This window comes from Rana temporaria, chromosome 4 (assembly GCF_905171775.1).
Source record: "Rana temporaria chromosome 4, aRanTem1.1, whole genome shotgun sequence".
NCBI lineage: Eukaryota > Metazoa > Chordata > Amphibia > Anura > Ranidae > Rana > Rana temporaria.
In genome coordinates this window covers 224,626,334-224,640,377 of record NC_053492.1, presented here as the reverse complement: position 1 = coordinate 224,640,377, position 14,044 = coordinate 224,626,334, and the positions used below count along the sequence as shown (strand labels likewise).

The following is a 14,044-nucleotide window of genomic DNA, read 5'->3' as shown; positions in this document are numbered from 1 at the left end:
CAGCACGTAGGCGACATGGTCTGAATTACATGTGATAAGGGGTTGTGATTCTGCATGCTTTGCATCTAGTGCAGAAATGAAAACCAGAGCCATCCAAAAAAGTAGATGGTTTCTTTGGGGGATCTGGTACATTCTGGGCTATTCTATTCCTCAATCCCGAAGCCCTCCTATAAATGAATCTAGGCTTGGGAGGGATTGAGGATTGTAAATCCTTGTCTTCTAGAAGTATGGGCCAATGTTTCCTAAAAATGGCTTCACTTGTCTGTATTGTCTATGAAAACCTGATACAAAGGTCACTTCACCTTATATTCTGGTTTGGGTTTGGTAATCAAATGGATAATCTATCCATTAAGGACACTTTGTTCACGTGTTTCCAATGGATAGCCTTTTTCGAGACATCTTCCAGTGAGTACCTCAGCTTGTGTATAAAAGTCAACCTTATTCACACAATTGCGTCTGAGTCTCATATGCTGCCCTTTAGGGACAGCCCCTATTCACTGAGGATGATGACAACTATGTGTTGGCACAAAGCCATTTCTGTCAGTCACCTTGAAGGTCTTTGTTTCAAAAGTCCTATTGTTTTAGTTATAGTAAGATCCAAATAATTCACAGTATCATTACTGTATTCTGCAGACCGTACTGGTTACTATTTATTTGTGCCAAAACTTTGGCAAACTGGCCAAAGATCCTTTCCAAAACAGAATGACATCATCAATATACCTTTTGTAAAAGGCTAATGATTTGTTTCTGTCTTTGAAGATGGTTTCTTGTTCCCATTTATTGAGTACTACCTTAGCCACACTTGGGCATAGCGAGCACCCATGGCTACACCCCCCAGTCTGGGCTCTAGTACTCATACTTAGCACAGAAATAATTGTTGCCCATGGCCAAATCAAGGCCCCTAATAATTAATCTGGAACTTTCTTTCATGTGGATTCTCTCAATAGAGCCCATTTGAGGGCTTCTAGTGTGTCCTTGTGTTGGATGTTGATATATAGGGACTTAATGTCCACTGTTACCATAAGGATGTCCTAAGTGACAACTATCTTTTGTAATAATACAATAAGGTCTTTACTATCCTTAAGATAGGAGGGACTTTGGGAAACTAGCGGCTTGAAGAACCCATCAAGGTATTCTCCTAGTCAGGAAAAAAAGGAATCATTACCGCTGATTATGGGTCGGCCAGGGGGGAATTCTTTGCTTTTATGTATCTTTGGCACTATATATAATACTGGGACTTTAGGGGCATGTAAAATTAGGTATTCCGCTTTTTGATTAAGATTTTTTTTGTGCAATCCCTCTGATACCCAATTGGACAATTCTGTTTTTAACCGTGCTGTGGGATGTTAGCTCAGAGGTCAGTAACCAGCATAGGCTAAAGCAAGGTTAGGCATCTTATGGACCATAGGTAGGTGGAGGTCCATGACAACATGGAAGATTTTAGGGACTAAGAAACAGAGTAGATAGGCTAATTCTGAGTTCTAGTATCACAACCTGCATTCCAGGTTGGTTGGAGGATCCCGCCATCATTGCTTCAGGTCAGTGACACCAAAATGGATGCCGCACTGTGTGGGGCCCTACAGCTGAACTTTGCTGTAACATTCATCTGGAGATATTTTTTTATTAACCACTTCCGGACTGCCCACCGTCCCTGCCTGTGTATGGAGACAAGTGAGGGGAAGATGGCCCCCACCCGTCTCCATATCACTGCAGGGTGGAAGCTACGTCAAATCATCACTTCCGCCCAAACGTCTTAAAGGGGCATTTTTTGGTTATTTTTCAAATGACAATTTTTTTTATTGCATCTAAAGTGGAGGTTCACCCGAAAAGTTAATTTTTAACCTTAGATTGATGCTCATTTTGTCAAGGGGAATCGGGTAGTTTTTTTTAAAAATCTAAGCAGTACTTACCGTTTTAGAGAGCGATCTTCTCCGCCGCTTCCAGGTATGGGCTGCGGGAGTGGGTGTTCCTATTTGATTAAAAGTCTTCCGACAGGCTTCCGATGGTCGCATACATTGCGTCACGATTTTCCAAAAGTAGGCGAACGTCGGTGCACAGACGCTGTATAGAGCCGCACCGACGTTCGGCTTCTTTCGGCTACTCGTGACGCGATGTATGCGACCGTCGGAAGCCTGTTGGAAGACTGTCAATCAAATAGGAAAGACCATACTCGGAAGCGGCGGAGAAGATCGCTCTACCCGATTCCCCTTGACAAAATGAGCATTAATCTAAGGTTAAAAAAAAAATTCCAAATATGAGATCTGAGTTTTTTTTTACCCCAGATCTCATATTTAAGAGGACCGGTCATGCTTTTTTCTATTACAAGGGATGTTTACATTCCTTGTAATAGGAATAAAAGTGACCCAATTTTTAAAATAAAACAGTGTTAAAATAAAAAAAATTAAGTAAAATAAATACAATTTTTTTTTAAAGTGCCCCATCCCAACAAGCTCACGTGCAGAAGCGAACGCTTATGTGAGCAGCGTCTGCATCTGAAAATAATGTTCAAACCACACATGTGAGGTATTGCCGCGATCGTCAGAGCGAGAGCAATGATTCTATCCCTAGACGACCTCTGTAACTCAAAACATGCAACCTGTAGAATTTTTTAAATGTTGCCTATGGAGATTCCACGAGCAGACACAATTTTGAAGCGTGACATGTTGGGTATCAATTTAGTCGGCATAACATTATGTTTCACAAAACAAAAAAAATTGGGCTAACTTTACTGTTGTCTTATTTTTTAATTTAAAAAAGTGTTTTTTTTTCCCAAAAAAGTGCGCTTGTAAGACCGCTGCACAAATACGGTGAAATGACCGACAATTTATTCTCTATGGTGTTAGAAAAAAAGTTATAATGTTTGGGGGTTCCAACGTAATTTTCTATCAAAAAAACTTGTTTTTAACTTGTAAACACAGTCTGAAAAACAGGCTCGGTCCTTAAGTGTTTAATAACACACACACACACACATACACATATATATATATATATATATATATATATATATATATATATATATATATATATATATATATATATAATATCTGGATATATGTGCACTACTCCATCAGGATTCCTGTCAACTTCTTTGCTGATAATATCATTGGAAGTATGTACCATTATTAATCTTTTATCATATAAAGCTTATATTTTCATACAGGTGTGTTTATGTACACTTATGGTTAATGTTATACGCTAGCTACAGTCATTCCTCTTCTCACTGTTATTTGATTAGATTACTAGTTAATTTCCCAGGATGGGAATCCATTCATCTCACAGAGGACCCATCTTGGATGGAGGTACTGCCAACTTCATTATCAAACCCACTTTTTCATATCTCTTATTTACCTACAGGTTTAGAAAAATATCATGTTTTGAGGAGGGCCATTTCATATAACCACCTCAAAAAAAAGATTTTTATTTTTTGGTTTTTAAAGACCAGCTGTGTAGGATCACTATATATTTTTTTAAATGCCATAAGCTTATATACTAAAATCACAACTTATTTTAATTTGTCACTGATATAAGTTTATAAGATGCATAATGATGTATGATGTGGCATACACTGTGACTCAGATTTGATTGACTTCAGTGACAAGAGAATCTTTGGAAGATGTTGGCGTATGTGGGTGGGCAATATGTCCTCCGATACCAAGCTCTGAGTACACACCATTAAAGTCCTTGTTTATTTAAAAAAAATCTAGTTTGTATCGTCATTCTATAGATGAGTCACTAAAGCAACATAACAAAGACAGATTTAGAATGCGTTTTACGAAGAAATGTGATGCTGACAAAATTATAATTCTAAAAGTTTTGTACTTTTAAGCACTGCTTTACAAAGACTTTTGGCATATACAGGTAAATACAGTATATTGGCCTCCTACCTGATGGTGAGCCTCACTATCTAATAGAAAGTACTGGGAAGCATGAGCTTTCTTTTACAAGAATACATTTTCCTATCTTTTTTAAAAAATATTTTTGATAACTTTCACATTTAGTGTTTCAAAGGATAACTGTATTTTGTCTCCTTTTTTTCCATCTCTTCCGCTGACTAATCTCCCTTTTTACTTATCACCCAACTTCAGACACTTTGGACTTTCTCCCATCTACTATATTTCCAATGACTTTAAAGCTTAGTGTATATTTTCCCTTAATTTGTTTTGAACAGTGATTCTCATGATGACTATATTAAACCACTTTGTTTGTTATACCAAAGGAATTTTACCTGTTTGCTTTCCTTAACCTCTGTATTGAAAAATATGTTATAATAATTACCCTATTCTATCTATGCTCCCTCCTCCTGCTGTCTGTGTATTCTGTATGCATATGTAAGGTAACGGCAGCATACTGATGCTATGTTTTTGTTTACAACGTTTTTATTAAGGTATATAAAGTACATTACATGACAATATACAAAAAGTCGAAAGGGGTGAGTATTGCCTCAATTAGACTAATGATACAACTATTTTAATTGTGCCAACATCCCAGTTAGTATATAACTTGTATGACCTAATAGTCTAAAGAGCCAAGGCTGCTTGAGGCCCAGGCAATTCCATAAACATAGGTCAAAAAAAGGGGGGGAAGGAGGGGGAGGGACTTTCACGGCACTGATAAGAAACCAGGTAAGTGTAAAAAACAAAATGTATTTACATAAAACGGTTTACACGTTAAAAACATTTGGGAACAGACCCCACAAATCAACATTGGGTATACAACCAATAATGACAGATAGGTGGAGCCAAAAGGCCTCGACCGGTTTCGCAGCAATGCCGCTTCTTAAGGAGGATTCCAAGCTGGTCAGTAGATTCAAGCACCGGGTCTGGCAAGTTACCCCTGAAGGGGGAATAGCTTAGAACGGACTCATAAGAATTGATATGGATCTCATGAGTACTGGGGCACAAAAGAGCAGGCAGAGCAGAGTAATTAACAAGGCAGAGGATAAGCAGGTAATGCTTGATCAGCAAAGGGTGATTTGGTCTGGCTTTAAACGAATGCTGCACCGCACCGCTCTCCCTGGGGACATACAGTGCAGCATTAGTTTAAAGCCAGACCAAATCACCCTTTGCTGATCAAGCAAAACCGTTTTATGTAAATACATTTTGTTTTTTACACTTACCTGGTTTCTTATCAGTGCCGTGAAAGTCCCTCCCCCCTCCTTCCCCCCCCTTTTTTGACCTATGTTTATGGAATTGCCTGGGCCTCAAGCAGCCTTGGCTCTTTAGACTATTAGGTCATACAAGTTATATAATATACAAAAAGTAGTATATGCCACAAATAAAGGTTTAAAACAAAAAAAGAAACAATAATTCAGAAGGATACAGAGAACCTTCAGGGCATATGAAACAATTGTACAGATATAGGTATACATACTGTATCATTTCAGGGTAACAGGATATGCATATGGGTCTTCCAAGCCTCCCACTTGCAATTAAACAGGTGCATCTCATCTTGTAGGGTGTATAGAACCCTTTCCATCAACATAACCCCATCAACTCTATCTAATATTGTGGACAGGGGGACCATTGAGGACTTCCAATGAAGAGCAATGGCCCATAGAGTTGACACACAGATGGTGTGAAATTCACACTGTGAATTAGTCTCTCTTCTTTGTGCAAGACCCCCGGAATTGGAGCTCCAATAAGGCACATTGAAATTGTAAGGTTTAAGTGTGTGCCTGATATCACTGGGGCTATAGTGGATATCTTATTCCATACAGAAGAGAGTTGCTCGCATTCCCAGAATGTATGTTTAAAGGATCCAATAAGTGGACAGCCATGAAAACAGTGGCCAGAGGTTCCTGGAAACATAGCTTGGAGTTTGGAGGGGGTATAATACCACCTGGTCAATACTTTAAAGGCGGTTTCTCTAATTGCAAGAGATTTGGTGCATTCAAGCAAATTATCCAGTATAATTTCCCAGTCCCCTGGAGTAAATTGTGTAGTACAGCCATCTTCCCATTTTGTCATATAAGGGAGCACACTGGTGGAATTGGAAGTAATAGCAAATTTATAGAGATCTGAGCTAAGCCTCTAGAAGAGTCATGGCAAAGTTGTTAAAAAAAAATTATAATTGTAAAGGTTGGAGAAAGGCCATAGTGTGAGGTATAAACGTGTCTAATTTGTAGGTAGTGATACAATTCCTGAAGCGGTATTTGTTTCTGTCTGCATAAAAGGTCAAAAGTAGCAAACGCTCCTTTTATTTGGAGGTCTGCTAATATGATAAGGGAATTCGTCAGCCACCAAGTTCTCTGGAGAGTTAAAAGCTGGGGTAAATGTTGGTTCTCCTAAAAAGTATGAATTTGGAGATTACCAGACTGAGTTTGGTCTTATACAAATTCCAAAGGGTAACTAAGGTGTTAAAAGAGATGAGCCTATGGCTAGAGATTGACCATAGAATACTTGGGAGATAGGGGCGGATAGAGCTGGTTTCAAACCTCACCCAAGGAACATTTGAATTTGGGATATTCTATTGGGCTATTAAAGAGAAGAGAGCCGCTAGAAAATATAACCATAGATTAGGTAGTCCCAGCCCACCAGCAGACTTGGATTTATAGAGGATATATCTAGAAGTACTGATGCCATGTTAAGCTACCTTCCAACCTTTTTCTAAAATGGTTTGACGAGTGAACTTTTTGTAGTCTTATTTTCTCAAACAGTCAAATGTTGTTCTGTAGTTCAAGTAATGTGTTTTTATTACACCCTCCGATTGGTTTTTGTTTTGTTATGCTCGAACACTTTTGTATCCTCTCAATAAAAAAGATTGAAGAAAAAAAATATTAAAGGTGCACACTTACCGATGATCCAGGGGGACCTTCAGGACCAGGAAAGCCAATATCTCCTACTGGACCTCTCTCACCCTAGAATAAAAATATTATGATAAGAAGAGATGTACAGTTCTTTAAATGATACTTTAGAGTGCACCTGTAATCTGCGAGATACAGTCATCACTGTCCAGTCAGATAGCTAGAGGTGAGTTCTTGCCAAGCTATGATGTTGCAGTGGCAATCAAAGACCTATTTGTGCATCACAGAACTGTCTGAAGAAAATTATAAACTACTTGGCAGGTAAAATATGCATATGGTCTGTTTACCACTGTGAATGATGCTAGTAGGCTAAGCTTGATGATACGGTATTTAATGGAAATAGTTGGTCTGAATTCCTGTTCATAGCCTTTACTTTGTTTTAAATTTGTAACAATTCTCTAATCCTGAACTGGTGACAGCACTCAGGGAAGAGGTTTGGGTTTCCAAATACAGTGGGTTTAAGGAGTATCCTGGGAGTTTGAGATTTATGATCCCAGTTAATGTTTGTGCAGATTTTGCCCAAGAGAATTTTTTTAAACATAATACATTTCAGGCCCTTTGAACTTTGGCCATCAGACTGGAAGTGTGTTGTAGAGAAATCATTAGGGAAAGCTAAAACAATTGCTAGGGATGAAAATTAGAGTGAGTTAGAAAATGTTACTCATCTCTGATGTTAGCTTTCTGGACAGTCTACCCCTTTGGCTGACTTTTTTCCTCTTAGCCCTTTCCTGTCGGCCAGTCCACTTTTGGCTGCTGTCCCATCTGTAGCAAACTTACCTTTAAAAAAATGTGCCTCTGTTACGGCTGTGGGTAGTTTGGGGTTTTCATTTATTGGGGGGGGTTATTTTTGTGTTGATATGAGCCTTATTTTAGGTAGAACGCTCCTTTTCTTTACACATATAGACTTTTGTTTTTAGGGGGCAGTGGTTTGTGAAATTTGTTTGCTTTGCAGGTTTTCTTTTTTTTTTTATAAGGCCTGTTTGGGTGCCTAAAAAGGAGCATTTACTTTTTACTGTCCTTCATTTCTATAAGCTACCTTTTGAAAAGGAAAACAAAACTAGCGCAAGAACAGTGTGCACCTAATCTACTCAGATGATATCATCACCTTCAATGCTCCCCTCTGGTTTGGCCTATTATACCCAATGATCTGTTCTGTTAGTGGCCAATTTACACTGCTGTATTCTCTACAGTATGTTGATCCTTGTATTAAAGCCCCACTTGTCTTGCTGCTGGCTAGTTTTACATTGCTGTGTCATCAGCGGGTTTCTCAAAGTTATAAAGGAGGAAGGTTTTCATCTTAATGCATTCTATGCATCCCCCTGAGGAAGTAACGTGACCATGTGATGTAATGCGTAGGGGAGGGGCACATGGTGGAACAAGACACTGAGATACCTATAGGCAAATCATAGAACTGTATATAGTTGGGTGCACTGGTGTAACTTATGCATGTGAGTGCAACATATTGATTTTAAACCACTTGAGACCCGCGCTATTGACAAAAGACGTCAACAGCCGCTCTCAGGTGCCAACTGGACGTCTTTGGACATCATTTTGAAATGCATTACCCCGCGCGCGCCACTGGGGGAGCGCGCGGCGGGTAACCACTGTGCCGCCGACATCGCTGGGGAGCCGATGCGTGTACCTGGCGGCCGCGATGGTCCGCCGGGTACACGCGATCGTCGGTGACACAGCCGGTAACAGCAGGGACGTGGAGGTCTGTGTGTAAACACAGAGCTCCACGTGCTGTCAGAGGAGAGGAACCGATCTGTGCCTCTTGTACATAGAGACACAACATCGGTCACCTCCCCCCAGTCACCCTCCTCCCCCCAACACAGTTAGAACACACCCAGGCTACACATTTAACCCCTTCCTCACCCCTAGTTGTTAACCCCCTTCCCTGCCAGTCACATTTATACAGTAATTAGTGCATTTTTATAGCACTGATCGCTGTATAAATGTGAATGGTCCCAAATGTGTCGAAAGTGTCCGATACATCCGCCGCAATATCGCAGTCGCAATAAAAATCGCAGATCGCCGCCATTACTAGTAAAAAAAAAAATGAAACAAAAATCATAATTCTGTTCCCCATTTTGTAGGCGCTATAACTTTTCGCTTATTGCGATTTTTTTTTTACAAAAAATACGTCGAAAAATACGTATCGGCCTTAACTGAGAAAAAAAAAAAATTTAAAAAAAAAAAAAAATTGGGATATTTATTATAGCAACAAGTAAAAAATATAAATATTTATTTTAAATTGTCGCTTTTTTTTGTTTATAGCGCAAAAAATAAAAACTGCAGAGGTGATCAAATACCACCAAAATAAAGCTCTATTTGTGGGGAAAAAAAGGACGGTCAATTTTGTTTGGGAGCCACGTCGCACGACCGCGCAATGTCAGTTAAAGCGACGCAGTGCCGGAAGCTGAAATTTCCCCTGGGAACGAAGGGGGTTTATGTGCCCAGTAAGCAAGTGGTTAATAAAGTCTTAAGGTTTTAAAACAGAGTTGAGCGCTGTGGAGCTTTTTATCTTTTTACATGCACCAGTTAAACACTGCCATTTGGAGACATATACAGATAAAACTGGAATTAGAAAAAGACATCTCTTTAGCCCTGAGAGACTACACACCATTTTTTGACCAAACTTAGGTGTGAGGTCACATCAACTGAGGTGCGCATATTACTCAAGGGTGGAGTAATTAGGAGCAAGTTTTATTTATATGAATAACCTGAAGTAAAGAAGCGTATCACAGTAGCGATTTTGCACAGAACATTTTATGATATTATTTGGACCTTGATTTATAATTTTCAAATTATTCAGAATATTTCTATAGTCTGTTATATACATTGAATTAGCGGTTTATGGATAAACTTCATTCACGATAAGTCACTGTTTATATGTTTTGAGTTTTCACATATGGATTGTATTAATTAGCGCAACTGTTTACATATTTATTCACTTTTGTCACATTTATATTGGGAGTGTGCAACCAGTTTAACACACCTTGCTCCCCATTCACACCTGAGACCTTGTAACAATAACAAGTCACATTATAATGGAGAGGGAAAATGGCTAATTGGGCCCAATTTTGGACATTTTCATTGGGGTGTACTCACTTTTCTTGCCAGCAGTTTAGACATTAATGGCGGTGTGTTGATTTATTTTGAGGGGACAGCAAATGTACACTGTTATACAAGCTGTGCACTCACAAAGTGTAATTTCTTCAGATCTTTTCACATGAAAATATATGATAAATATTTACAATAATGTGAAGGGTTGTTCTCAATTTTGTGAGATACTATATATGCAACATGTGTGTGAAACAATTCTACTGCTTGAATTTTTTATTATGACATTAGAAAGTTGATTTGTCTCCACCTGCAAAGATTTGAGTAAAAATTTGAAATTAGCACATCTGCATGATAATTACAGAAAGGACACATGTCTGTATCTGACTTTGCACCTATTAGAGTACCCTTTACTTTGATTTAAAGTGATGATAAAGCTTAACTTTTTATACAGGTTATACTAACCTGCTCTGTGCAATGGTTTTTGCAAATAGCAGCTCTGATCCTCCTCTTCTCTGGCACCCAAAGGTGCTCTGGGCTCCTCATCCCCACCAAGTGCCCCCAAGCTGCTTGCTATGGGGACACTCGTGCATGCTTACTCTCAAGCCCTGTCTTATGGACACACAGAGCAGAGCTTGGCCCTGCCTCTCCCTCCAACATCACTGGCTCTGATTGATGACAGCAAGAGCAAATTGCTCCTGCTGCTGTATCAGAGCCAATGAGGAGTGAGAGCCAATATAGTCTGACTCCCCTGCACATTTCTGGATCCAGATTAGCCCAAGTATGAATTTAGGGAGGCTGTGGGGGAAGGTTTGTTATCTTACTATATAAAATGCAGTAAAAGTAAAACAAAAACCTTCTGCCTTTACAACCACTTTAAAATATACAGTATATATTGTTATCTTCATTTAGTGAATATTCATTAAGGCCCATCGCTGGCTTAAAAAAAATCGCTGCTTCTACAGGAGTTTTGTCTTTTGCCAGTAGAAGCATCTCAATGTTATTCTATGGGGTAGATTTACTAAAACAAAAACAACTATATGCCATTACATCCAGCATACTGCTGACATCTGCTGTTTTTTTTTTGCTGTACTTACCGTCTTATAGTTGTTTTCATCTGGCTTCCGATTTCTGACTCCGGCGGGGAGAGGCGTTCCTAGGACGAGGCATAGATGATTGACGTGCGGGTTAAGCGCGTCACGCCTTCCAAAAATATCCGAGCTGGAACTCGGCGCTATACGGAGCCTGCCGTGTTGAGCTGACTGCGCAGTGCGCCGTAAAGTGCAGAGTCCCAGCTCAGATATTTTCAGAAGGCGTGACGCGCTTAACCCGCACGTCAATCATCTATGCCTCGTCTTAGGAACGCCTACTCCCCGGGGGAGAGAGAACCCGGAAGCCGGGTGAAAACATCCATAAGACGGTTAAGTACAACCGGAAAAAAAATCCAGCATACTGTCGATGTCAGCAGGTATGCTGGATGTAACGGTATATAGATGTTTTAGGGTGAACCCCCCGCTTTAAGAGTGCAAAATCTGGTGCAAATTCTGCATAGGAACAGCTTCCAGGTTTTATTGCCAAAGGGTAATTGAACAAGCTCAAGTTAGAAGCTGATTGGCTACTATGCACAGACTGCACCAGATTCTGAGTGCAGCATTTGTAGTAAATCAACCCCTATGTGTCCATGCACATTAGACCAATTAGTGCATATTTTGAGCTCCGCATTTAGAGGAAAAAAAAAACCTTCTGGTTTGCGGTAAGTGATTGAAGTAGAAAAAACCCTATACTCTCCTAAACTGTGTACAAAGACACTCTATGAGAGTCTTTTCTTTTCTGCCAAGGGGAACTGGCAGTTTATGCCCAGTGTGCATGGAGCCATAGCATGGACAAGCAAAAAACTTCAGTTTTTAATTTTCCCATGCATAACTTAAGAAATTAAGTGAAAATTCAAATTTCTTAGGTGAACAAGCCTCTACGTCTAACTAGTGATGAGATTTTTGTTCAGGTCAAACATTGGTGGCTGTTCGCACCCTTCGCCGATAGTGAATTTTGGGAGTGTTCACGGCAAATTTGAAAGCCGCGGAGACACCCTTTAAAAGTCTATGGGGAGAAATAAAAAAGTGATCATTTTAAAAGTTAATATGCAAGTTATTGTCATAAAAAGTGTTTGGGGACCTGGGTCCTGCCTGAGGGGACATGTATCAATGCAAAAAAAGTTTTAAAAACTGCTATTTTTTGAGAGCAGTGATTTTAATAATGCTTTAAAGTGTAACAATAAAAGTGAAATATTCCTTTAAAATTTGAACCTGGGGGGGTGTCTATAGTTTCCTGTAAAGTAGTGCATGTTTCCCGTGTTCATAACAGTCCCTGCACAAAATGACATTTCTAAATGAAAAAAGTAATTTTAAACCTACTCACGGCTATAATGAATTGCTGGGTGCCTGACAATACAGATAAAAGTCATTGAAAAAAAATGGCATGGATTCCCCCCAGGTCCATTACCAGGCCCTTTGGGTCTGGTATGGATATTAAGGGGAACCCTGTGCCAAATAAAAAAAAAAATGACATAGGAGTCCACCTCAAATCCATACCAGACCCATAAATGAGCATGCAACCTGGCAGGCCGCAGGAAAAGAGGGGGGGATAAAGAGAGCGCCCCCCTCCTGAACCGTACAGGCCACATGCCCTTACCATGGGAGGATGTCCCCATGTTGATGGGGACAAGGGCCACATCCCCTCAACCCTTGCCCGGTGGTTGTGGGGGCGTCTGCGGGCGGGAGGCTTATCAGAATCTGAAAGCCCCCTTTAACAAAGAGGACCCCCAAATCCCAGCTCCCTCTATGTGATTTGGTAACTGGGAACATTGTAGCCCTACCATTTCACCCAAAAAAGTGTCAAAAAAGGTAAAAAAAAAACAACACATAGCTTGGGACAAGTCCTTCTACGACCTGCCGCCACGATCGATACAGCCTCCATAGGAAGCGCCCGCCGAATGATGCGCGACCCATCTGACAGCTCTTTAAATAACCGAGGGCGGGACAACGCCGCCCCCTCTGATGCAACGGGGGTTTCTGACGGTTTCCCCGTGGCGTGAAATCCTCCCCATGTTGAGGACACGTGGCCTGGTACAGTTCAGGAGGGGGGGCGTTCTCCTCGTCCCCACCTTTTTTCCTGCGGCCTGCTCGGATAAGGGTCTGGTATAGAATTTTGGGGGGAACCCCACAACATTTTTTTTATTTTGGTGCGGGGTTCCCCTTAATATTCATACCAGACCCAAATGGCCTGGTAATGGACTGGGGGGGAACCCATGCCATTTATTTCAATGACTTATGTTATATTTCCAGGACCTGGCAATTATATTATAGCCACAAGTAGTTTTAAAATTACTTTTTTCCCTTTAGAAATGTATTTTTTTGCAGGGCCTGTAATAAACACGCGCTACTTTACAGGCATACTATAGATACCCCCAGGTATGAAATTTAAAGGAATTTTTTGACTTTTATTGTTTTAATTTAAGCATTAATAAAATCCCTGCTCCAGAAAAAAACGGCCATTTTTAGAAATTTTATTTTGCACTGATACATGTCCCCTGGGGTAGGAACCAGGTCCCCAAACACTTTTTATGACAATAATTTGCATATTAACCTTTAAAATTAGCACTTTCATGTTCGTGTCCCATAGACTTTAACGGTGTTTGTGTGTTTGAACAAATTTATTGCCTGTTCTGCTGCAAACTGAACCGGGGGGTGTTCGGTTCATCCCTACTTCTAACATACCCCCTTGGGCTTACCACACAGTCAGATACAAATACAAACTTGGCCATACTTGTTATTTAAATATATGACTTTTCTATACGTTTTTATAATGTGATGTGTTGTAGTACTTTAAGATACATCGCCAATCTACCTAGCTTCTGATGAATCCTTACTGTAAATAAGCTTTGTTAGGAGTAGCAACAAAAGACAAGAAGTGAGCATGCAGTCCAGTTGATTTTTATTTGGCTAAGTGACAGTCACAGGAGTGTGCTGCATAGTATTTTATTCTGTAAAAACAATCCCTGAGGAAGGGGGTAGTTAATCCTGAAATGCATTGGATACTCTTGGTCAGACTCTGCAAATAACAATCTGTTTGACAAATTAAACTTGGTGCTTTCACTTCTTAAACATCTTTTGCATAACGTTG

The 14,044-nt window shown here is 40.0% G+C and overlaps 1 protein-coding gene across 1 annotated transcript in view; it reads right to left on the bottom strand.

The window, feature by feature from the left end:
• LOC120935698 (collagen alpha-1(XIX) chain-like) overlaps nt 1–14,044 on the bottom strand; it is a 127,736-nt gene that overhangs the window by 91,659 nt on the left and 22,033 nt on the right. The window contains exon 7 of the mRNA XM_040347752.1: nt 6,794–6,856. Within this exon, the coding sequence (XP_040203686.1) occupies nt 6,794–6,856 (63 nt within the window). The remainder of the gene's footprint in view (nt 1–6,793; nt 6,857–14,044) is intronic.